Source organism: Ursus maritimus, unplaced genomic scaffold, assembly GCF_017311325.1.
Source record: "Ursus maritimus isolate PB19 unplaced genomic scaffold, ASM1731132v1 scaffold_30, whole genome shotgun sequence".
NCBI lineage: Eukaryota > Metazoa > Chordata > Mammalia > Carnivora > Ursidae > Ursus > Ursus maritimus.
Genome location: NW_024425564.1, coordinates 3,183,331 through 3,208,722, shown reverse-complemented (window position 1 = coordinate 3,208,722; position 25,392 = coordinate 3,183,331). Strand labels below are relative to the sequence as shown.

At 60.0% G+C, this 25,392-nt stretch overlaps 2 protein-coding genes across 2 annotated transcripts in view; both read right to left on the bottom strand.

Annotated features, from left to right (window-relative positions):
- Positions 1-13,513, bottom strand: part of TEAD3 (TEA domain transcription factor 3) — a 23,796-nt gene extending 10,283 nt beyond the window's left edge. Inside the window, exons 1-4 of the mRNA XM_040644610.1 lie at positions 13,393-13,513; positions 12,451-12,657; positions 3,179-3,430; positions 1,330-1,394 (exon numbers count right to left, since the gene is read on the bottom strand). Of these exons, the coding sequence (XP_040500544.1) occupies positions 1,330-1,394; positions 3,179-3,430; positions 12,451-12,657; positions 13,393-13,513 (645 nt within the window). The remainder of the gene's footprint in view (positions 1-1,329; positions 1,395-3,178; positions 3,431-12,450; positions 12,658-13,392) is intronic.
- Positions 13,392-25,392, bottom strand: TULP1 (TUB like protein 1). Its single transcript, XM_040644609.1, has 13 exons — positions 25,291-25,392; positions 24,661-24,787; positions 24,241-24,396; positions 23,562-23,711; positions 22,697-22,798; positions 22,503-22,622; positions 22,072-22,187; positions 19,295-19,465; positions 18,989-19,101; positions 17,787-17,901; positions 17,611-17,709; positions 15,340-15,511; positions 13,392-14,042 (listed from the first exon to the last, which is right to left on the bottom strand). Exons 1-13 carry the CDS (start codon positions 25,390-25,392, stop codon positions 13,909-13,911), a joined length of 1,677 nt encoding a protein of 558 aa, XP_040500543.1. The 3' UTR covers positions 13,392-13,908.

Genomic DNA, 25,392 nt, shown 5'->3' with positions numbered 1-25,392 from the left:
TCGTAGCTCAGTAATTCGCTCAATGCGTAAGTGCTGGGCCAGCGAGCTGGCCCCGGGAGAGCGGTTAATAAATGCCTGAGCAAATGGGGGAGGGGGTGGACTAGGAACCTTCCTTGGAGACGGCAGGATGGGACAGGTTGGCTTTGTCACCTGCACACATGGGAGATCTGGGGAGGTGGGTGCAAGGTCCAAACCCCACCAGACACGGAGGCGAGGAGAGCCAAGGATCAGGGGCGGCTTCCAGTCCTCCAGTCTCTGTGCCCAGCCTGCCTCTCTCCCGGGCACCCCGCACTTCAGCCACCCACCCAGCCCCCTTTCTGGGTTCCTGGGGCGCAGGGCTGCCCTCCCGGGACCAGAAGCCACCCAGTCATCTCTCCACGCCACCACCGCCACCATCACCTTTGCCACCACGCAGGCCACCGCCGCTGTGGACCTCCGTCCCTGCCTCTGCCCGGCCCTCACGCGTCCACTGCCCCAGCTGCTCCAGGGCCAACATTCCTCGACAGCTGCCACCCGCCACTCCTTGTTCTAGTCCCTTCCATGGCACCCAGCTGCCCTGAGGGGAAACCTGTCCCTCAGGCCTCCGGCCAACCTCTCGCTGTCCTCAGCTCTTCCCACCCCTCTCCACCCACCCACCACACTGCTGATGGATGGCGCTTTCCTGGCCAGTGGGTTCAATCCTGGATCCACCACCCACCAGCTGAGTGACCTTGAGGAAGTTACTTAACTTCCCCCCTGCCTCCGTGTCTTCCTCGGGAAGATGGAGACAATTACTAGACCTGCCTCCTGAGCTTGCTGTGAGGAATACACAGATTCATGTAACGTCAGCCCCATGTGGGTGCCCAGGGCTCCATGTCTGACCCCCGCCCCCCGCCAGCCTAAACCCTGAATTACTTCCTAAAGTTGCATCTTGGGTGTTTCCTCCTCCAGAAAGCCTTGGCAGCCCCTCCCCCCTTCCCCGACCAGGTCCAGGTTCGACCCTTGTCCGACAGCACACACTCCCCCTCGGCTCGGCCACGCTGCCCTGCTCTGCACTCCCGTGTCACTGCGGCCGGCTGCCTCGCTGGCTGGTCGGGGCGCCACTCTGGGCAGCGACCACGCCAGGCTGCAGCTGCCCCACGGGGCTCATCTCTGGTCACTGAACACAAGGCCTCGGGCGGGGTGGTGGCTGGTCAGAGAGGGCACTGCCCCTTTCTCTACGACCGTGGGAAGAGCGGCCCGGGGAGCGTAAAGTAGCTCAGGAGAGGAAGGGGGGCAGGGAGGGGCCGAAAGCGGCAGCTGAGGGAGCGCGCATGGGCAGAGGGCACGGAACATGCATCCTCTCCCTACCTGTTTTCTCGTCCGAGTCTTCCCGGTCCTCAATTTAATGTAACGTGCAATCAACTCATTTCGACCTGGATTGGGGTGAGAGAAGAATGAAGAGTTGGCCAAGGGCGGCAGCGGGTGGCTGCAGACCCCCCCACCCAGCTGCGAAACAGACAGCCCCTCCCCACCCCCTTCACTCCACCCCCCCCAAGAGGTACACACAGGGTAGGCAAGGGGTGGCAGGGAGCCCCAGGACCTGGGGGGGCTGCTGGCTGAGGGAGGTGTGAGTAGGGGGCAGCAGGGTGGGAGGAGGGAAGGTGAGACAGGGTCAGGGGGCCCGACAGGTTTCCCTGCAGACAGACAGGGGCAGGTGCGGCCACAGGGCAGCAGGACCTCTGGGCCGCACACTCCTAGCCCCACTCCTAGCCCCAGCAGCACCTCCTCCCTCCCAGTGCATGATGCCAGTTCTGAATCTTTAAGTGTAAGCATTCGTGTGTAAGGGAGGCCTGCTGCAGGATGTCCCCGCACATGTCCCCACGGGTGTCTGAAAGATGGGTTCCTGTCCTAGCTGTCCTTGCAATGAGGGGAGACCCTGGACAAGTCCCCTCCCTTCTCTGGCAGGAAGGATCCAGTGGTCTCCAGCACACCTCCCACACGGACAGCCTGTGTCGGGATGTTCCTGAGCCCGTCACTATGTCCTTGAGCCTGTCAACCCCATGTTCCGGGTTACCAGTGTCTCTCCTGCCCTGTGAGATGCTGACAGATGCTGAACCAATAGCTTTTCTCCCCCCAGTGCAGGCCTCCAGCCCCCCAACCCCACAACCTCCCCAGAAGGGCCACATTCTCCAGATTCCTCCTCCATGACAGAACCAGCCCCACTGCTCCTCCCTTCCTGCCTGCCCCTCTCCACCCCACTCCCTCCGCCCTGTCTAAACATACCCTGTGGGGCTGCCCCGGCCATCTGGGAGGTAGTCTTGGGGGAAGCACCCTGGGACATCTGCCTGCCCGTGAGGGGGCTCCGGGGCGAGGGGTGGGCGTGGCATAGTGGCTGGGGACAGGGGACATGGCAGCCCTTACCACCGGCCCCAGCTGTCTCCTTCCTGCACCCCGCCATGGTACTGGCCGCTGGATGGGACGGGCCGAGGGCTGCCTCACTCAGCCATAGGCTATCTGGGAGGGTTGGGGAGCTGGCAAGGAGCCAGGCCCAGAAGGGTTGAGTTATCCCAAAAATGCAGCTCTGGGAGAGCCCTCTCAGGGCTGGACAAGAGGAGAACACTCCCTTCTGGAGGCAGGAGATGGGCAAGGTGGCAGACAGTAGGCCAGCAGAGCAGGAGAGACTTGGGGGGGGGGGGTGTCTGAAGAATGAAGGAGTCCCCTCGTCTCTCCTGCCCTCTTCCTAACACAGGCCCTTGTTACAGCGTGGCCTCCCCTCACCCCGCAGCCCCCCACACCAATACCCATGCACTGGAAGGAAATGGCCAGTAGGACACCCCGGGTCTCACCCCTCGGGCTTCTCCACACATGGGGAGGGACCCTCTCCCAGGCCTCGCCTGGGGCACCCGGCCCTGACCCAGTTTCCTGTGTCCACTGAGTCACCCTGAAACCTGCAGCCAGCAGGGGGAGGAGAGGAGGAGCAGACGGGGGTGTCAAGGTGTGGGCCCGATCTGGTGGAGGGGGCAAGCCCGGCTTGTTCATGAGGAGGATCCAGACACACAGGCTCACACGCCCAGACTCGCCCACGGCGGGCGGCGGGCGGCTCGCAGGACTTCGCCAAACCGGTTGGGTGAGGGGGCAGAGAGCAGGGGGAGGGGCCGGGAGGGCCGGGCCGCCGCCTCCAGCCCCGTCCAGGGTCCCCGCGGCTCCCCACACGCACCGTACATCTTGCCCTCGTCCGACAGGATGATCTTGCGGCGGCCGCACGGCGGGTAGATGGCCAGGGCCTCCTGGAAGCTCTGCTCGATGTCGGGGCTCCACACGCCCTCCGCGTCGTTGTCCAGCCCCTTGTCCAGGCCCTCGGGCCCATCCTCCCGGGCCTCCCCGGGGCTGCTGCTGGCATTCCAGCTGTTGGACGCTATTGTGCTGGTTGCTCTGGGCTCTGGGCCTGAGCCCGCTGGGCAGCCGGAGCCTGCGGGGCAGACACAGCCGGGTTAGGGCCAGGGCTCTCCCGGATCGGAGCCGGCTCCCACCCCGGGGGCAGGTGCTCCAGGGCGGGGTGGCGGAAACCGGGCTTAGGCTTACTCGGTGCTGTGCAACCTCAAGGGAGCTCCCTCACCTCTCTGAGCTTCGGTCCCGTAAGATGAGGAAAAGGACTCCTTGAGGTTGTGAGGCTTAAAATTAAATGAGATCATGACGAAGGACCAGCCCCAATGCCTGGCTCCTAACACTCAAGACCTGGGACCGGTGGCGACAGGTCACGACAGTAGTACCTCAGATCTATAAGGCGCTTTGAGGGCAAAAAGCACATTCATATTCATTTCATCCTCAGAACGAAGGCAGGGAGGGCGGGGAGTGATACCCACTATTCACTCCCAAAGCCGTGCCGCGGCCCCAGGTGTCCCAGGTGTGGTGAGGAGCAGAGTAGAGAAACAGAGGAACAGGGCTGCTGGGTGTTTCTGGAGCTCTGGGGGCGGGGGGGGGGGGCTGCTTCGCTCTGACTTTGCCAGCTCCTCCTCCTGCCAGCAGCCCCAACTGCGGACCTCCTCCCCTTTCTCTCCCCTCGACCCGCTGTGGGAGGGGGAGGGCCCTGGACCCAGGAAGGGTGTGGTCTGGACTTCCCTACAAGATAACTCACAGCAGCCGGTCCACAGAACCTAAACACAGGGCAGGGACCGCCCTGGGAATCGCAAGGAGGGAGCGCTGCTGGCTGGCAAGGGAGCAGCCGGGAAGGTGCCTGGCCCACAGCCTTGCTCAACCCCACCAGCTCTTCCATCCCACTTCCTGTTCCTGCACCTCCCGGCCCGACAGCAGCCCATAAACCACCCACACGCCGCCCCTGCCCTGGCCCACATCGCAGATGGGCCAGGGCTCTGTAAACTCTGAGTTGCCGGCGCACGCCAGGCTGGACTATTAACTTAGACCACACCCGGCAGTCCCCCCAACACACACAGCTCCGAGGCTCACCCCCAAGCCCTTCAGCCTCAGACTCTGCATGCCCAATGTCCAGGGGGCCTCGGAGCCCAAGACGGCTAGATCCAGGGACTGTGCTCTGCTCTGCAGGGAGAGCTGGGGTGGGGTGGGGCGTGGGTAGGGTAGAGGGGTGGGAGACCCCTCTGAAGCTGGGGAAGGGAATTCTTATCCCTCAGACAAGAAATCCAGGCCCTGCCAAATGGGGAGGGGTCTTCTCTGTGTGGGGCCACGTGTTTGTTTAGGGAGGCTTAAAGAGGGTCGCTGGTGGCAGGGGATGGGGAGGGCCTAAACATCCGATGGAAACAGAGTTAAGACTATTATTACTCCAGTGAGAGCACCCGCCATATGGCAGGTCCTGTTCCGGGATTTTATACACATTGACTCATTTAACCCTCACAATAACCTACGCGGTAGACATTATTATTAGTCTCACTTTACAGATGAGGAAACCAGAGAACAGAGAGGTTAGGCAACTTGGCAGACACACAGCTCAGAAGGCCTACAGCCTGGTTCTGAGCCGGGGCAATCCGGCTTCAGTCTCCTAACCAAGGGGATGAAGCCGAGAGCCGCACCACCTGGAGCGAGAAAGGAGGCCCAGCTGTCCCTGCAACCACCCTGGGCCCGCCCAGCGGGGTCCGGACCGGGGCCTCCCCTCAAGCCCAAGTGGCTGGAGCAGCTTCAAGGACCCCCACTCGGCTGTAGTCCTTTCTGTGAGGCTGCAAGACCACGAGGAACAGCTCCCCCACACCAGAGGGCAGCCAGAGAGAGGGGAAGCCGTGCTCCTGACCAGTAAGAGGGGCCACGCTCCTCTACTCCCAGCCCACTCTCCCCCCAGGAAGCTATAGCCCCGTCCCCTCCTCAACTCCTGAGGCCAAGTTCTTGGAATAAAAATGCGAGGGGGCAGAGGCTCCGGGGCCCAGTGGCGCCCATATTGAGCTAGTTGAGATGCGGGGCCTCCCCCGAGATCTGACACTGCCACAGGCTGTCAGAGGGGAGGCAGAAGAGGGGCTACCGTGCTCTAAGACCCCTCCCAACAGAGTCCTCAACCCATTTCCCCCCAAATCTTTTCCTGAGGCCTCCCTCAGAGCAGCAGGGGCCCAGCGCATGGGGGGCCCTGGCAGCCCCAGACTTTTCAAAGCAACTTTCCTGCCTCCCCCAAGTCCCTGCCCGCCTCCCCTCTTCCAGGCGGTGGCCCCCCCTTCTCGGGGTGATGTCAGCCCCGCCCCGCCCCCCGCAGGAGCACTGTGGCCAAATATGGCGAACACAGCAGTGCTTGGGAGCTGGGACAGACTGGGGGGGCGGGGCGGCGGCCCCTGGCTGGGACCGCTGGCAGCTGGTGAGGGGGAGGGGAGCCCAGGGGGCGGCTGCAAGGACGAGTCAAGGAGACAAGTGGGACCACCGTCCCTTCCGCTGGCTCACAGGCACATGCAAGACTCACTTTCTAGGAACACGCCTGTGGGTAGGGGCACCAACACAGGGGCCCACAGGTGACCCCTCACCCCCCACAGCCATGCACAGGAGCCCATGTGGGCAGGTATGCCCTGTGGGTGTCCAGATTGACACCCAGATGAGAATTTTTGTACCCCGGGGCCCAGGCACCCCCGTGGGCAATGGTGAGGGGGCAGCTGTGCCAGGCAGGGGACTGAACTGGGGTCCCTACCCTACTGCCGCGCTCAGGAGTCCGGGCTGGCTGCTCTGGTCTTCCCAGAGTTACTGTTGTGAGGGGAGGATCGAGACTGCTGTGTGCCCACCCTCTCCTCTTTAGACCCTCACACCCCAGGGGACCAAGCCTGGGGGCTGTGGGCTCTTCAGACAGCTGCAGGCCGGTCTGGGCGAATGTGGGGCTCAGGCGCGCTGCAGGGAGAGGGCGGCCCCAGCCCGGGGCAGGGCATCATTCCCGCCCTACAGAGCAGGGCTGGCAGGGCTAGCAGCCCCCCAGCTGCCTATTGGTGTTCACCCAGCAGTCTAGAACCTCTGTGTGCTGGGCTGTGCCGGCGAGAGGGGTCTGGAGGGGTAGCAGACCCGGAGGAGGACCCAAGTGAGGGGCCAGGGGGTGGAGCCTGGGAAGGGTCTGGGGGTGGGGTAGAGAGAGGGAGACAGACCCTGACAGGCAGATAAGAAAACAGACAAGGGAGATAGGAGAGTCCCAGAGAATAAGAGACAAAACCCCCACAAAACCTTGGAGTGAGAGCCAGAGAAGGAGAGGTCTAGAGAGAGGCAGGCAGACAGAACAGGGAGGGTGCTGGAGAGAGAGAGCTGGATCCAGAGAGGGTGGGGGCAGGAATCACGACCCACAGACCCAGACAGAGACCACGATCCAGAGAGATGGAGGCACACTGCTGAAGGGGCTAAAAGGGGGAGGAAGGGGGAAGATCAATAAACTCAGATTAGTCAGGCGCAGAGAGAGGGGAGAGAGAGAGAGAGAGAGAGAGCACACGCGAGCAAGAGTTTATGCATATGAGCGGACAACAGCCCAGAGTTCGGGACAGACCTAGAAGGAAGGAGTGTCAGGGAAGCCACTGCTGGGGGCAGGGGTCAGCTACAACAGGGCCATGTCTGGGATACCCCACTCCTGTCCCATCTGTTCCGCCTCTTCGAGACCACCTCCTATTTCCCTCTGCAGAGGCCCATTATTACCACAGGCTGCCGACCTCCGGCCTCCTTGTGGCCCACTCTGCCTCTTCCCTCCGGCTGACCGGCCATTCCCGCTTCCCCTCTTTGAGGGCCCTCAGCCTTCTGAGGTCAGAAGGTGCCTCTGGGTGGTGGCAGGGATGGGAGCTAGGAGGCTGGGTGAGCAGGCTTTGGGGCCCCGGGGGAGATAAGGGGCCCCTTGCTGCCCACTCCCCACCCTGGGGCCAGACTGCTGGAATAACTGGCTGGACAGCTCCAGTGACGGGAGGCCAGTGCTGGGCAGCAGCACAGGCCCTAGCCCCCCCTCCCCCTGCAGCCTTCAGACCACCCGGCCCTACACCTCCCTTTCAAGGGAGGCGATGAGAGAGGCCCGAAGCTTGGCTCCCCCAGACCTCTGCCCTGGATGGGGATGCAGACAAGGCCAGTCAAGGCAGGTGGGTGTCGTCCCCACGTCCTTCTGCCATCCTCCCTTCCGCACCAGCCCCGCTGGGAGGACACACTGAGCCCAGTGGCCCTCCTGGGTCTAGTGGCCCCAGCTGTCCACTCCTGCAGGGACCACAGCCCCCCAAGTGCTCTCATTTGGAGTGAGAACACCACTCAAAAGGCAGGAAGATTAGTGAAATCAGCAGCTGCATCCCGAATCTCCCGCCCCCAAACCTGGGCTGGGCTGACCCGCCAGGGGGTTGAGGATGGGGAGGGCAGTTGATGAGGGCTAAGGGAACCTCCCCCACCCCCTCTGCCTTTCCCTTCTTCCTTCTCACCCGCCCCCACAGCGGGGCCAGCTGTTCTCCAGCTGCCAGAGGCTCCCACCCTAGAAGTAGCCATGCTCTGGGTGGGACTGGAGAGGGGGCAGGAGGGGGATGGTGTCTGCCTCCAGCACAAGGACCCCTGAGGGACCCTGCCAAGTGGCCACACCCTGCCAGGCTGGGGAGGGAGTACCCTCCTCCCTGGAGCAGGGTAGAGATTTTTACAGGAGGAAGCAATTTGCAGAGCCCACTAGGAGGGAGGTGGGGAGGCCTCCTCCCCTCTCTCCCGCTTATTAATGTGCTTCCAATTTGGGAATCGAGACTCTGCACCCACCCACCCCCACTACGCAAGGCACAGGCTTCCTGGGGACCAGAGGGGGCAGGCCGCCCCCCAGGCTTTCTTGTCCAAAGCTCATCCTCACTGTCACCGCGCCCCCCGGAACCAGTGCAGGGCAGTGGGAGGTAGAGCCTCAGAGCCCTCGAACCTCCGCAGAGAGAAGGAAGAGAGCACCTCCGCGGAAGAAGAGCGACTTCCCTTCACCCCTACTCTAGGACTCCGTCCTGTCTCACCTTTTTTTTTTTTTTTAACTCAGTAGTCTTTATGCCCAATGTGGGACTCGAACCCATGACCCCGAGATCAAGAGTCATACACTCCACCGACTGAGCCAGCCAGGTGCTCCCTGGCTCCTCTTGTCCCACTCCAGGCCGGGTGTCCAGCTTGGGGGTGGGGGGCGGCAGCCAGTGGGTAACTTGTTTAAGTGGGTTTCCCAGTTGTCCACGGTCACGCCCGAGGGTCTGGCCTCAGCCTGCCCGCGCCCGGGCCCCTGGTGCTCTGCCGTCACTCGCTGAGCTGCCACGAGTCATTGGGCCCATCCCCCCACTACGAGAGTCACAGTGTCCCCTACACACACCCAGGCTCCCTCGCGGCCCTCCCCTCTCACGCACGCACTCGCCTGCCCCGCCACGTCCCGCACACGCACGGCGACCGGCGTCCCTATCCTGTTCCTTCTTAAACTTTTTCCCGTGGTAACACACACATAACATCAAATTTACCATTTTAACCATTTTTAAGTGCACCATTCAGTGGCGTTAAGTACTTTCCTTCTTTGTTTTTAACGGTTATCTTTTTCACGGTCCTCCGCATGGACGCCCCAGGCGTCAGGGTCACGGGCCCCCAAATTCGTCACACACGGTCTCCCGAGCATGCCTGGCCCAGGCCTGATGGCTGTCACCCACCCTGTCCTCTGGTCCCCGCAACCGCGGAGTGGGACCCACAGAGGCGTCGTGGTCACACCCCACAAGGCCCCTGACGTGTGGGGCTCACCCCACGCACCTCCTCCCGCTGGTGCGCTGCTCACGCACACACTCACACACACGCACACACACACACACACACACACACACGGTATCACGCGTGGTCACACCACAGCGCCGCCCGGCGCACACAATGGCACCCGTTGCGCTTCTGACACACACAGCGTCAAACCATCGCAGTGTCCCTCACACCCGCGGCGCGTCGGGACCCCTCAGGACCAGACCCAGGCTCGCGCGGCTGGTCTTTCAGAAACCATGTCCCCTGCGATGGCCACTCACACCCAGAGACCACGCGTGCAGCTTCTGTCTCACACACACACACACACACACACACACACACACACACACATACAGGATGTCATTCGTGGTGGCTCTGACGTATATACAGTATCTGCCACACACACCGGTGTTACAAAGCCACGGGCAGTGTCACACAGTTTCTCTCCTGTGCAAGTCCAGCCTCACATGCAGTCACACAAACTGGTTTTAGCCGGTTCTCTCACACACGCACAACCCCCCATGCAGTGTCACCCACGCAGCATGTCCCACTCAGTTTGTCTCTCACACACGTCCAGCGTCACCCACGGTTGCACTCGCGTTTCCCTCTATCACTTCCTGTCCTTTCGGGCCTGGCAGGGAGCACAGGAAACAATCAGCACTCTAGGAAACCTCAAGGGCTGAGGCTTTGGGGACCTGCGGAGGGACAGAGATTCTCTGGCCTCCAGCCTCCGGTGGGCCCCTTCGAGGACAGGCGAAGCCCGTTCCCCTCTCGGGTCCTCCACGGAGGGGCAGCACCTCTCCTGCAGACAAGCCCAGGCTGGCACAACACCGGGACAGAGGTGAGGGCAGGGCAAGGCCTGGAGGACAGGCCTGAGAGTGATCTGCTGACCTCCTGCCATGGCCCCAGGGCTGCCCCAGAAGTCCACGGGGACCTGGACCCCACGGCTTCTGCAGCCCCCACACGGGAAGAGACAGGGACCTCCTAGCTACCGCCACAGAAAGCTGCAGCATTGAGAGCCCTCACGGCTCCCCGGCAACCTGGGGTCTCACACCCCAGATCCCTTCCCCACTCTCCTCACCGTGGGTGGACCCCTCCGCTCCTCATCCCTGCCTAAGTGAGGAGGTGGGCTGGACTGATAGCTTCGGTTCCCTTCCAGCTTCCACACTGAGCCCTTCGGGGGGCTGGGAGTCAGGCCGAGGAGCAGGCCATCCACGTGACCTCTCAACACAATTCACCACCCCCCCAAGTCTTGCCAGATCCCAGGGCCACTTCAGAGGGCAAGTTCCCCCAGCTGGCTTCCCTGTCCCTTGACGCCTGCTGCCCGCAACCTTTTCAGCCACACTCGCCTGGCTTACGTACTCCTCGGTCACCCCCTGGTTTGTCCTCACTTTCTTCTTTAGATCACTGATCACCCACTCACCTCTCCAGACCTCACCAGGTCACGGTCCATAATGGAAGGATGAAGGGCCCCTGACTAGAAGACTGAGACTCTGGAAGGAGCTCAGAGATAAGGGACCTGAGAAGTCATTTATCCGGAGCAGGGAAACTGAGGCCCAAGATGACACAGGTGGTTAAAGGCCCAGCTGGGACCAGATCTCTAATTTCTTGACCTCCTCTTTGAGATGTCCCCTTCTGGTTCTAATATTTACTCAACTGGCAGAATGCAAAGGGTTGGCAAACCTGAGAGCGAGGGTGGGAACACAGAGACAGACAGACAGACAGACAGACACACACACACACACACACACACACACACACACACATCTCTGTCCTGCCAATCACTGACCATCCTACTGAGCCAGTCCCCAGCCCCAATGCACTAATTAGCATTAATTATTGTTCCCTCCCTAGGGGGTGGGGAAAGGCTCATGAAGTTGAGAATCCCACTGGCTCTTAGCCTCTCCCTGAGGAGGGGGCATCCAGGACCCCTGAAGTCACCCTCATCAGACAGCTTGTTCCTAGAAGATACATCTGTCCATCCCCTGCCCAGAGGGTGAGCAGGGATCCAGAAGACCCCAGAACCATGTTCTGGAATGACACCCTCCTGAGGGTCTTGGAAAAGCGGCTACAAGAATCTGGAAGGGAGAGAACATAATTCCCCCAAATGTCCAACTTTGGGAGACTTTGGATTTCCTCTTTGCCCCAGGCTGCCCCCGACATTCTCGCCAAGGAGGTGTCCCAGCCCCCTGCGCTGGAGTGAAACATGTATACAGAACCAGGCCACAGGAGACAGGCTACGCAGAGCCGCCATGGGCTCCAGCCCCTAGAGCTGTGTCCAGTCCCTACCCCCATCCCCTGCTTTCCTGGACTACAAGTCCAGGCCTGACCTGGTTCTGCCTCTACCTGGGGAGAGAGAAAGCACAGAGGGAGGTGCCCCCTGAGAAGCCCTCCCCCAAGGCCTCATTCCCTCTTGTCCAGAAAGAATCTCTGAGCCCTGGATCAGGGCCACTCTCCCAAAAAGGTGACAGAGTGGGGTCTCAGTGCCTGGCTAGCTGAAAACCAGAAGCAGACAGGCACTCCTGGCCTTCCCTCCCCAGGCAGGAGTAAAGGGCATGACAGACAATAGTGGTGGTGGTGGTAGTTGTGGGGACAAGCCTCCTTCAAACCCTCTAAAGTCTAAACAAGGGCTCTACGGAAGTGTAGCGAAAATAAGGCCCCAAAGCCAGCCCCTTTGGAGTCAGGCTCCTAGAGCCTTGGTCTGGAACTCCGAACCTTCACCCCAACAGGGGCGGCAGAGCTGGACGGAGCTTAAGACCCTGGCTCTCAGGGGGCACACACCCAGGGCGCGCAGCTCTGCTCCCAGACACACTCCACAATCCAGCGCAGCCACAGGCACCGCGCGCAGGAGCCGGCCTGGGCGCCGGGAGGCCGGGCCCGAGGCCTGCGTGGAGCTGGGGCCGGGCCGGCTCCGAGAGAGCGCGAGCCGGGAGTCCAAAGGGCGGCGGGGCCCGGGACTAGGAGTCCCGGGTACGAGCTCCCGGGTGGCAGGCCCCCCAAACCGTGCGGCCTCCAGACCCCTGCCTCGACACCCCAAACGCGGACGCTGGGACAGGCGAAGGCACCGGGGACAATCTCCCGGCTCCCCGACCTCCCCCGACCAACTCGTCCGGGTCGCGGGGGGGTGGGGGTGGGAGGGGTGGGCGGGGCTTCCCGGAGAGCTTTCCCCCCCTTCGCTCTAAACTTCCCGGCACCCAGATCTGGGGCTCAGGCTCAAGCTGGACAATAGCTCGGGGACCCAGCCCCTCTCGAGTGCCCCCCCAATCCAGAACCAGCCAACCAAACCACCTCTCCCAGCAGGGGCCTCCTCCCGGCGTCCGCCCGGCTTACCTGGTCCGAGCTCGGGGGGGCGCTCCGGCCGGGCCGCTCCGCCGGGCCCAAAGGAGCTGAGAGGGGGGCCGGGGAAGGGGGGTCTTGGGGAGGGGGCTGGCCGGAATGTGCGGAATGAGCCGGGCTGGAGCGGGAGGCGCCGGGCGCGGAGGAGGGAGCGAGCGGGACGGAAAGTTTGTGTTGAGGAGCCGGGGCGGGGGGTGGGGGCTGAGGGGAAGGAGGGGGCGGGGCGCGCAGGGGGGCGGGCACCGGCCGGGAGGGGCGGGGCCGCGCGGGGCCTCCCCCAGTCCGCGCTCTGGCTGCCCACCCGGCGGCTTCACGACCTGGGGCTGCTCCCGGCCTTCCCGCGCCTAGGCGCTCCCCTGCTCGCCTGCCTGTGCCACGCGCCCAACCTCTCCCTGCACGCCGAGCCTTACCCCACCTCCCCAGGACCCCACCAAAATTTGGGGCTTCGGCCTGGGCGGGGCCGAGGGCGGAGCTCCCGCCTAGCCGGCTGGACTCCAGTCGGGGTGCCGCGTCACGAAGAGGCCCGCGGAGCCGGAGCGCACGGGCCTTGGGGTTCCCTACCCACACCGCCCCCCCACCCCAGTCCCGAGCCGCCAAGGCGGAGCGCCCTCTCCCGCCCGAGAGCCCGCCCCCAACTCCCGGGGCCCCAGACCCCGCCCCGCCCTGGCGATTGCGCCCGCCCTGCCCGGACCCGGTTTGTCTGGTTCTCCCCGAGAGGCTTGTTTCTCGAATTTCTCCCTTTCCCCCTCTTCCCGGACCTCCGGGGCCCTCCCTCTCGGCCCGGGGCCCCCGCGGGGGGCGTCTCGACACCACGAGCCCGCCGAGTTTCGGTAGGACCGGCGCTGGGTGCGGGGGAGGGGACGCGGGAGCGCCCCGGGCCAGGGCGGGAGAGGGGTTGGGGGGTGGGGAGGCAGGCCTCCAGCCCGCCCTCCGGACCTCTCCCGCGCTCCGGACCCCTCCCGCCGCCTCGTTCTCGGCACGCGCTGAAGAGCCACTGCTTGCCGGGCCTGGGACGCGGCTTTATTGGGAATGTGGGCACCCGGTCTTCCTCCCGCATCACCTACCCCCTCTTCCGAGCCCGCCCCACTCCTCGGAGCCCTCGGACGATCCCGGAGGGGGTTAAAACAACACTGACTACTGCTCCTGGACAGGAAGTAACTGGGGCGCGGGGCGGGGAAGGGGGGCCGTTGGTGAAGCGGCGCAGGCTAGCTCCGCGACCAGATGTGCGGCTCCCGACTCCAGATGTTCTTCATCTCTGTCGGACCGCCGTCTGAGCTCCTCCCCTGCCTCGGCCTGTGCCAGGCTGGGGAGTGGATGGAGGTCACTCGGAGACAGTGAGGGGTCAGCCCCGGACTAGAAAGGAGTCTTCAGTGGGGGCTTTGGCGAATGGACCCTGCAAGCCTCCACTGCATCCTTTCCCCCACCCTTGGCGGGCGCTGGGGGAGACTGGGGTCACTCGCAGGCCAGCTTCCCGTCGAAGCTGGAGAGGGCGATGGCGAAGGCCTGCAGGGCGCACAGCGGGTACCGGTAATCTAGGGTGAAGGCGTCTTCGGCCACGCGCCCGAACTGTAGTACGATGTAGTCGGCTATGGACACAGACAGGGATGGGGGGGGCCCAAGACCTCCTGGGGTCCCAGTTCTGTCAGATAGTGTCCTCAACTTCAGGAGAAGTCTCCCTTCTTTGCATTGGGGTCCTAATCCTCAGCCACCATCTCAATTATTCACCCTCCACCCGTCCACCGCTTCTTATCTGGCCCAACCCGCCCCACCTGCAGCTTGACCAGCCTTCTGACTGACTGTAAGCCCCTGAGGGCAGGGACCCTGCCTTATCTTCTGCCACCCAGGGCTATGTGTAAGACAGGCACTTAAATATAGGAACCTGTCACACTTCCCCCAGCCTAGAATCCTTTCCCAATGGCTCTGGCCTCATTCCTTCTTCCCATCCCTGGGCCCCAAGTCCCATCTTGGACTGCCAGGCTCCATCCCTTCACTAGCCCCCTGAGTCCCTACCTTATCGAGTGCCTCCACTCAGCCCCACCCCATATCTGGTCCAGGTTCCCAGCCCCTGTCCCAACACCTCCCCCAGCATCCATAGGGACAGGAAGTTGCTAAAAATACCCCTGATCTCTGCCGACCGGGCTCCACCAGAAATGTGATCTGGAGAGCAGTTTTCCAAGGCCTTGGGACAGGTGACACTGGGGACACATCCCTAGGATGGCGTGGGGGATGGAGAAGTTGCTCAGTGTCAACCAATCCTGGGAACCTGGAGGCCCTTGGGAGATATCTTTCCGTCCCAAAGTGGTAACCTCTATGTGTGGTAACCTCTAAGTGTGAAGTCCAGAGAACAGTGCCTACCACACAGAAAGCCCTGTGTGTCTGTGAAATAAATTTGGATGGCCAGTGGGACCTCCTGGAGTTGCTGAGGGGCTTTGAGGAAGGTGCCGCCCTCTCAGAGCCTCAGCAGCCTCTTTGACCACACAGACGTTGGGCTATCAGTGGTTCTGAAGCTCCCGCAGATTAACTCTCCCTGCAACACAGTCTTTCTTACCCAGAATACCCCAGTATCTCCCCTAGGCTCCGGTCAATGCTAGAAAGAAGGCCTGGGACAATGGGCCCCAAGACCCCTGCTTGGAATATCTGAGGCTCCTGGGCTGGTGTCAGTGCCCCTGCAGGAGGGAGTAACCTTCCTGGATTTTCTGGCTCCAGCGATGAAGGACAGCTGTGTGTGTGTGTGTGTGTGTGTGTGTGTGTGTGTGTGTGTGTGAGTGTGTGTGAGTGTGTGTGAAAGAGAGAGTGAGGTGGTGGGGAAAGGCCCGAGTGAGGGTCAGGGTCCTGGAAGTGGTGTGGTGGGGAACAGCCCGGCTTGGGCCCTCAGATACTCACGGTCATCGGCGTGGACAATCTGGAAGTTCTTGACTGAGGCTTGTGTGACTCGGCCTTGGAAGTTGAGGGTGTAGGAGCCGCTGTCTTCGTTCCACACAGGTGGCTTGTTGTGCAGCTCGATGAGGCTCTCCAGGGTCTTGTTCTGCCAGCGCACCAGCAACCCATCGCTGGCCTGGGGTGCCAAGGGGGAGTGTTAGGGAGAGGACAGTCAGGGGTGGCTGAGATATCTCAGGACCGAGGGGAAGGGGCCTGGGGACCCGTGCCTGCCTTTGCACGTGTGTGCTGGTGTGCAGCCTGGACACTGACATCCATTCGGGGGATCCTTGAGAGCACGCTCGGTCTCTGCGGTATCCTTGGGGGCAGGGTGGACCTCTGTGAGAATGGGGGTTCACCATGGGACACCAAAGTGGGGGGCTGGGAAGTAACATCTGGCACACAGGAGGTGCTCTGTGCCCTTGACACCCATGGGGCCTTCGGAACAGCCACATGCTGGCAGCCGATCCCAAGGGTGCTAGACATGCTAGGATGGACAAGGAGCTCGCAGGTGTGCTTGGGGAAACGGACAGGTAAACAGTGGTTAAAATAAGACGTCTCGGGAGAGAGTTTCTCAAAGGAAGGAGTGGTGGCTGTGTGATAGCGCCCTTGAGCTCCTCCTCTCCTGAGTTCCCTCGGCACGGGTCATATTCAGGTCTTAGAGTGAGTCTGCTCAAGAACACGTCCCCCGAGAAGCCTTCCTGACCCCACGTCTGGTTTCGACGTCTTAGCTCTGCGTCTCCTGCCGCAACACCTTGCTCTTACTATTCTCCTGCTACACCGTAATAGGCAGAATTAGATACTTAAAGGGGGGGCATCGTATTATTGATGGCTCTGTGCCTCAGTTTTGCTCACAGCAGGGGCTTGTGCGGATTAAAGAAGAGTGCACGGCATGTTAGGCATGTTATTGAGATCCATTCCTGGCCCAGAGTAAATGCCCATAAAGGTCGGATGGTTCTGATGGTTCTCGTGGATTTTGGATCTTCAGCGCCTGGCTTTATGAACGACTGTAGAATGAATGGGCTGCGCAAAGGCGCGGAGTTACCCCGAGCGGCCCTGGGGAGTTCTTACGAAGCCCAAACGCACTCGGGAGGCGCTGCCTCTGGAGCATTTGCGTGTTTATTCCAGGCCTGGAAGGAGCGACTATGGGATCCGTGGCTCAACACTCCAGCCTTCCGTGCCTCGTGGCCCGCGGGTTGGTCAGGCCTCTGATTACGGTGTGACTTGCCAGCATGGAAGGGTGTGTGATCAGCTGACGGGTGTTATTTTTCATTGTAAATGAGTCAAGTGACATCACTGCGGGCACGGAGCATGCCAGTCACCCTGTCTCTGCAATCCCGGGCACACGGACCTGCGGCGCTGAGGAGCAGAGCGAGGGACTGACACTGGAGAAGGCCACCTCTCCCGGGCCATCTCTCCGTCTTACCCTAGACCTCACACACATACACATACACACACACAAACAAGTAACCTTTGCTTTTTAAAATAAAAGGCAAATCAAGTCACTCCCAAAAACCCTGCTGTGGCTTCCTGTTTCTCCGAGTACAAACCAGTTATACGGGCCCTATCTGCGACTCAACGCTCACCTCTCACCTCAAACCCACCAGGCACCATCCTGCCTCAGGGCCTTTGCACTGGCTCTTCCCTCTGCCTGGATGCTCTTTCTCCAGATATCTGCAGGCTTGCTCCCTCACCTCCTTCAGGTCTTTGCTTAAACATCACCTTCTCAATGAGGTCTACTCCAACTTCTTCTTTCTTCCATACCGTATATCACTTTCTAACATACTACACGACTTATTATTTATCACAATTATTGTCTACGGTCCGTCTCCTCCCCTAGAATGCCAGCTTCATGAGGGCAGATCTTTTTTACTCACTGATGTCTTGCAGTTGCCTAGAATAATACTCAGCACTCATTATGCACTGAATGCATATAATACAATATATACATTTTACAGTTCACTCAGTGAATGACTATGTGAATGGATGATTTGGTGTAAACTGGAAAAAAAAAACCCTCATTGTATTTGTTTCAGTGAATTCAATTACAAACACCCCTAATTCATCCCACAAGTTTCCAGAATGAATTTGTGACACAGGGCGATGAGTGTGCTCGAGAAGTTGGGTATGGGCAACCTGAGCCCCTGCCCCCCAGCTCCCCAGGAGTGGGTCATGAATGGGTCACAGAGGAGCAGGACCCTCAGGGAGAGGCATCAGGGAGGTCGGTGCTGGGCTCACATTTCGCGGCCGGATGGGGACCCTCTCGTTGTCCGTATTCATCCCAGGAATGATGACCGTCATGCGCCGGGGACCTCGGAAGCCCAGGACATTGGTTTCCTGGGAGGGAGAGGCCTGTTAGGCTGGGCCCTGGGAAGGGGTGGGTCCTGCCGGGGGGCCCAGGAGGGTGTGCTCACATAGATTACAGCGGCCAGCTCCTGCCGAAGGCTCCCCACGTCAGTGCTCCCTCCTGCACGGTGCGGGTTCTGCCCGTTGTCAAAGACAGTAAAGCGGTTGCCCAGGAGATTGGACCTGCAAGTAGGTGGAGTTGGGGGCCGGGCTGGGGGGATTCCACACCCCTGCTCCAAGACCCTTCCTCACAGCCAGGCAGTTTGGAGAGCTTCCTGTGTCAAGGGTGTGGGTGTCTTAGGACAGAGCAACTCTTGTCCCCTGCCCCAGGTGCCCCTCATGAGGTCTTTTTAAAAGCTGGATCTGGAAGGACACTGGGCAGCCTTCAGATCTCAGCTCCATCTCTTACTGCATGACCCTAGGCAGGCCAAACTCTCTGAGCCTCAACTTCCCCCTCTGTAAAATGGGCCTAATAACGGTATTTACCTCACTTGGTCAATAAGGGGACTAAATGGATTCATATTTGGAAGTTAGAACTATGCCTGACACATAGGTAGGCCTTACGTAAGTGTTTGTTAAATACACAAATATAAGAAATAAGGCCTGACTCGGGGGTTCCCCTTCCCCTTACCTCTCAGATGCACAGTGAGGATTAGATGAGATATGTGGGGAGACACAGCACAGGGTAGGTGCTGGTATTTGTTTATTCATTCACTTGGTAGATGCTTTATTGAGTTGCTACTATGTACAACCATGAATGAGACAGGCATGGTCCTGCCCTCATGGACCTTATAACCTATGTCAAGTGAGGGCCCTGGTCTAGCAGCACGGGCGTCACCTGGGGGCTTGTTAGAAATGAAGACTCTTGGGGCGCCTGGGTGGCACAGCGGTTAAGCGTCTGCCTTCGGCTCAGGGCGTGATCCCTGCGTTATGGGATCGAGCCCCACATCAGGCTCCTCCGCTATGAGCCTGCTTCTTCCTCTCCCACTCCCCCTGCTTGTGTTCCCTCTCTCACTGGCTGTCTCTATCTCTGTTGAATAAATAAATAAAATCTTTAAAAAAAAAAAAAAGAAATGAAGACTCTTGCCCCACACCCAGACCCAGTGAGCCATTGAACAACACTTCCAAGGGATGTGTGCACATTCGTGTGTGGGAAGCCCTGGGGCAGGGGACATTTCTAGAGCGCCCAATGTGGTGGACACTGCCAGGCCCAGGGAGATGGAAGTGACTCGCCGTGGCACTCGTGCGGCCCTGGGCCTCCCAGCCCCACCTCAGCTTCCCAATGAAATTCTCCCCTCCTCGGGACAGATTGGTGGGGTCGCTGGAGATGAGGTAATTGGCCGTCTTGCTACGTTTCCGCTTCCTGCCAGCCAGGAGGAACACCTGGGGAGGGACGGCATACAGGTGAGGAGATGGGAGGAGAAGCCGGGGGAAGGAAGGAGGCCAGCGAGGGGAAACCGAAGGCCTGTTTGCGTTGGACTCCACCTGACCCCCATTTTCGCTCTAGCCACCACCACCCCCAGCCTGGGTCCTGGCACCTGCTCTCTCTCTCCCCTGCCACCTCCCCCCTACCCACCTTCTTCTCTGTGTCCAGGTGCAGGAAGTAGGAGGGATACAGGCCCCGATCCATGCCCTTCTTGTCCCGGGTCAGCCTGCAGCGGACTGTCCGGCCCTGGGGGGCAGGGCGGAGCACAAACTCCCGGGGTTCATCCACTTCCACAGGTGGGGATCGGGCTCTCTCCTCCTTCTGGGTCGGGGCAGAGCGGGTATCAGCCCTCCCCTGCCCTCAGCAGGTCCCCAGTGCTGGGACACTCAGGCAGGGCAGGCAGGACAACTCACCGCTTTGTGTGTGGGAAGAGAGCACACAGGCCAGCTGCAGTGAACTGGCCCCCGCCCCCCGCACTTCCCCAGCAGCTCAGCAGGCCCTGCTAGACGGGTCTGCAGAGCTCGGTGCTTCATTACTATTTTGCTTCGCTTGTGGTGAAGAGCCTGGGACCTGGAGCCAGACAGCTTGGGTTCAAACCCTGGTTCCACCACTAACTCTGTCATGTTTAATTTGAACCACACTGTGACTCAGTTTTTTCATCTGAGAAATGCAGAGGTTGGGGCTGGATACTCAGGAGAGACCTTACTTAATTTATATATTTAACAAACATTCATAGAAAGTCTGTCAATGCGCCGGGCATAGTTATAAGTATCTTCCAAATATTAACTGATTTAATTCTCTTTGGGAACTACTGAAGTAGTTGTCCAATTTTACTGAAGAAGTTGAGGCTCAGAGAGGTTAAGCAATTTGCCCAAGTTCACACAGCTAGTAAGAAGTAGAACTGGGCTTAAAATCGTACCCAGCCTCCTGTTAGAGCCAGAGCCTTAGAAAGACCTTCCTTCACGTGGACACTGTGTCAAGGGGTGAACTGAGGTGGGGCCAAGGTTCTGAACTGCTGTATTAGAGAAGTGTTAGCTCCTGCTATTATTACAGCGTGCGGTACATATCAATGACTGTAGCAGCCAACCCCCAAGATGAGCCCCCGTAACCCCTGGCTCCTGGTGTTTACACCTCATGTAGTCCCCTTCTGCGTGGTATCAGAGTTTGGTCTTTCTGACCAATGGAAAACAGCAGAAGTGATGGGGGGGTCACTTCTAAGGCCAGGTCATAAAAGATATTGTGGCTTCTCCTTGCTGTCTCCCTCGGGCCGCGCTTGAGCCCTGGGGGAAGTTGGCTGCTGTGTCATTAGACCACTCAAGCCACCTATGGAGGGGGCTCCAGCCAACAACCATGACACTGAACCATTTTAGAAGTGGATCCTCTATTTCCAGCCAAGCTTTCGGAGTGACTGCAGACCCAGCTGACGTCTTGACTGCATTCTCGTGACAGAGCCCGAACCAGAAGTACCCTGCTAGGCCCCTTCTAGGCTCCTGACTTACAGAAACTAAGAAAAGAAATGTTGGTTGTTTTAAGGCACTGAGTTTTGGGGGTGGTTTGTCAGACGGCAATACAGAGCTAGGACAATGAATGAATAGATAAGCTTATCTTGCGCACAGAAAAACTCCGAATCACAGTTTGGTTGCATTCTACCCTAGGGTGGCGTAGGTCCAGCCTGGTGACCCCACAGCTGCCCCTTTGGTTCTTCCAAGCCTGGTGCCCTCCACCCTCAGGTTCTATCCCTCCTAAGAAGGGGAGCCAAGATTGCAACCCCAACTTGCCCAAGAGGGGAGAGAAGGGACTGCCAGCCTGGGTGTGTGCTACATGGAGCCACTAAGAATCCCTGATATGCTGCGGTTGCCCATTTTTGCTGAGGGCAGGTTTGGGCTGCTTGTGAGGTGAGGCTGGTGTCCGCGAGCAGGCCCTTAGCCTGCGGGCAAGGGAGCATCTCTTCTCCACTCTGCGCTGCTCCAGAAGAAACTTGGGAAACACAAGACTATGTTTGGAATGTGACGTGGAGAAAGCCAGAGCTTTATTCACACATTGTCACAGCTGTGAATTTCCAGGACCTACTGTATTGAAGGCGGCCCTGCGGTTATATTCCCCGCGGGAGATAAGAAACTGGCCTTTCGGTTTATATATCGGTATGTGGTGACTTTGGCTAATGTGAGTCAGTCCCCCAAGACCTGAGCACTCCTGAACAAACTAATAAACCCACATGGCTCAGACCCCGGCCCTGCCCTCAGGGTGACCTCTCCACTTCTGGAAACCAATTTCTCGAAGACTTTCATCACTTTCTCTCTCCAGTTTGGCCCCCTCTCCTGCTTACTCCAGCTTGTGCATGTTGATGCCTGAGTCCTATTTGTGAGGAAGAGTAATATTCAAAATAGTGAGCCTATTCTGCCCCTGGAGATAGACGCTGGTGGGCCTGGAGGGGGATTCTGGAGGCCCCTGTCTGCCAGTGTTAACCCTTCAGCCGCCAGAAGGTTGGGCTGTCCCGGGTGGGGTAGCCTCAGAGCAGTAGCGTGAAAATACTTTAACAACTCACACAATCGGCGAACACCATCTGCCCGTGCACTCTACCTCTCTGGTACAGAACATGGGTGTCTCTTCGTGTGGCCGCTGTGTGAGCATCTGTGGGTCTGCTGGTTAGGCCGCAAAGGGGAGGGCTTAGAGCCCAGATAACATCAGGCCCGCAGGGAGCCAATCCCAGCCTAGTGACCCCTCAACCGCCTTTTCTGTTCTCACAAGTCTGGTGCCCTTTGTCCTCCTATCGTGTCATCAGAGAGGGAGCCAAGATTCTAACCCCAAGCGATTCTATGGCCCCAGCCCCGCCGCCCCCACGAGGTTCCATACTCTAGTCCCCCAAGCCCAGGCCCCTGCCACTGCTCCCTGAAGGCCCTCGGCCCCCTTCCCCTCTGGATCCCAACCTTTTTGCCTTTTCCTTTCGCTTTGCCCTTCTGATTGCTGTTCTTTGTCACCACGGCTGCCACTTCCTCCTCTTCCTCGTCCTCCTTCCTCTCCTCTTCTGGGCCTTTGGAAGTGCCTGGGCATGGAGGGGACACTAGCCTGTGAACCTCTGACCCCGCGGAGCACTTCATGGTTTGCGAAGTACTTCTAACCCCCATGTCTTACTTGGACCCCCCCCAACGACCACAGGAGAGTAATCCCATATTACTATTATCAGAGACTCAGAAAGGCTAAGATACCTGCCTGAGGCCACACAGCTATTTAAGTGGGGATCAAGATGCCCCTCAAGTCTTCTGACTCCACAGCCCACTCCTCAGCCTACACGGCACTCTGGCTCCCCACCCCCAGGACTGCCTCTAGATGTCATCACACCCGAGGCCACCCCACCTACCTTTCTTCTTCGGAGCTTTCTCAGCGGGGCCTTCTTCCCCAACCAGAAACATGGCTGCTGGAGTCTTCTTTCTCACCCTCGCCGGGCTCCCTGAGGGGTCCTCGTCAGCCTCCCCAGACCCTGTGTGTGTGGATGTGACGGAGTCACACGCCACCCCACCCAGAGTCCCCTGTTCCTCGGGAGAACGGCCTCACCTTTCTTCTTTGTCTTTCTCAGCTTGGGCCCCTCCCCCGCTGGTGCCTCCTTCTTCTTAATGCGCAGAGGTTTGGCTGGGGGGCCAGGGCTTCCCACGTCCCCTGAAAATGGAGGTAGGGGTTAGACAAAGAAGAGCCTTCCAACCCCAGGGAGCCTGAAGGCCTGACAAGGACCCAGAGTCTGTCTTCTGCTCGTAATATTTTAATCCTGAGTCCGTAAAGGGCTGGACAAACACCAGGAGCTTAACAGGCGTTACAGAATGAGTGAGTGAATGAATGAACGAACAAACGAACGAACGAACGAACGAACGCGAGGCCTTCTAACTGAGCCTCTGATTCCCAGCTCCCACCCCATCTCCCCCAGAAAGCCTCTGGCAGGTGCTACAGATAGCGCTCTCTCCCTCCCACAGAGGCCCGAGGTCCTAGCTACCTGTCCCCGTTTAGACCAGACTCCGGTGCCTGTGGGGCGAGGTGCCCGGCCAGGGAGCCGTGACAGCATTTATTTCATTGACTGATTTTTACCGTAATCACTTCGATACTTCTGTGAAAATTATAACAGTAATTCATATTGAGTTAAAAAAAAAAACCACTAAAATATCGCAAAACTAAAATCGTCTGTCCTCCCTGGCTCACAGAGCCCCCTGGGCGGGCAGTGGTGCGACGGTGCCGGGAGCACATACTGATCTCTGTACTTAAGAACCATCAAGGGGAAGACACCAGAGAAAGAAACTCTTGCCTCCAGGCACGGGGTACCTTTTTGATGTCTCAACTTTTTGATGTCTCAGGTATCACGGAGGCCTCCAAGCCCCTGAAGGACAGGGCTGGTTTTCCGAGTCTGTGCTCCCTCTGTACCATCAACACTCACCCTTCTGACCCTGGGCCTTGGCCCTCCGCTCCTTGATGCCGGCAGTCTTCTCTCTAGGAGGCTTCTTGGGGGGCAGAGGGATTTTCTCTTTCTTTTCCTCCTCCTCTTCCGCTTCCTCATCGTGGTCCTCCTCTTCCTCCTCCTCTTCCTCTGTAGGTAGAAACTCCTCATAATGGGGGCTGGCGTGGGCCCCGTTATCTGGGACCCTGGGAGGGGGAGGAACAGGAACAGGAGGAGGAACCCAGTTCCAGCACCTTCCTCAAACCCTGGGGGTGACCCCAAGGTGTTCAGGGGAGTGAGCTGGGGTTGGGGGAATGCGAGGGGCGTGGCCAGCCTGTTCTGGGGAGATGCCCTTCTCTGTAGGGCCTTTCTCCCTCTCTCTGGGACCCTCTCCTCACACACTCCTGCCTGTCTTGCAGCCCCCCGCCCCCCACCGCGCCTGCTTCTCCCTGGCCTTGCGGTTTCTGACCTCCAGCCAGACCCATCTGGGCTACCTCTGGCCCCTAGCTGTAGTTTAAGGCAAAACTCTTCACCGCTCCGTGCCTCAGTTTCCCCATCCCGAAAACGGAGAAAAGAACAATCGAATATGGTTTTTTTCTGGCTCAAAGAGAAGGGGAGGCTCTTCTCCCAAGTTTTCCGCCTCCCTGTCGCCGTTCCCGTCCGCCCGCCCCTGTCTCACCGTCCACTGCGTCCGGGGCTCGCGCTACCAGGAAGGTTTCCCGCGGGTCGCGCTTGGCCTCGGGGTCCCTGAGGAACTTGGCGTAGACGGTGTGCGGCGGCCGGACCTCCGGCGGCTGCGGGGCCAACTCCTCCCGCGGCTTCCCCCTCCGCCCGGCTGAGCCGAGAGGCCGGGGTCAGGCACGGCCAGCCCCCCTCCTCCGACGGCGCCCGAGCCCCGGACGCCGCCCCCCTCGGGCTCCTCTCCGTGGCGGACTCCCCTGGGCGCCCTTTCCACCCCCGCCACCCCTCCCCTGGCTTTCATACATCCCTCCCAGCCCCCACCCACTTCTACCCCGGCCGGCTCCCACCCCTCCAGTTCCCCCTTCTCTGCCTCCCTCAGGGCTCCAGGACTCTGCCGCACCCCTCCCGCGTCCCTCACCCTGGGGGGCGCCCCCGGGCTCGGCCCCCCGCCCGCCTCCAGGTCTCCGGGGCTTGGCTCCCTTAGGGCAGGGGGACTCGGGGGCCTCCGTCCTCTTCTTCCTCAACTTCTGCCCCTTGGCGGGTCGCTGCGGTGTGGGGGTCAAGAGGAGGAAGAGGAAGGAAAGGGGGGGGCTCTGAGGGCTGCCCATGACCCTCTAATCCCTTGAGCCGCCAGAAATAACCGCGGATTATCGGGAGGGGAACAGCAGCCTTCTTCTTGGAGTGGGGAAAGGTGCATGATGCATCATGGCCACGTCCAAGGCCCCAAAGTCCCAATTCCCCCCCGGGGACATCCCATGCCCCGAAACACCCCTTTCCTCAAAAGAAAAAAAAAAAAAAAAGCAAAACTGCAAGGAAGCAACCCCCAGACGCTGCTGAGGGGGACACGTCCCACTCCCAGATCCCCTTCCCTGCGTGGGTTTACACGCAATGGGAGGTTCTCCCTGCCTCCTTTCCCAGCAGGGGTGACACACCTGCTTGGGGCGCCGCTGGACCTCCGGGCTCTGGCCTTCCTCCTCATGTCCGCTGAGGGTAGCAAAGGAATCCGTCTGTCTTCCTCCCCTTGTCTGCCCCTTCCCAACCCCTCTACCTGGGCCCCCCAGGGTTCAGGTAGGTTGAGGTGGTGGTGGGGGGTGCTTCCGGACCTGTCCGAGGCCCACACCTCTCGGAGGGTGTCGTCCTGCAGCGGCAT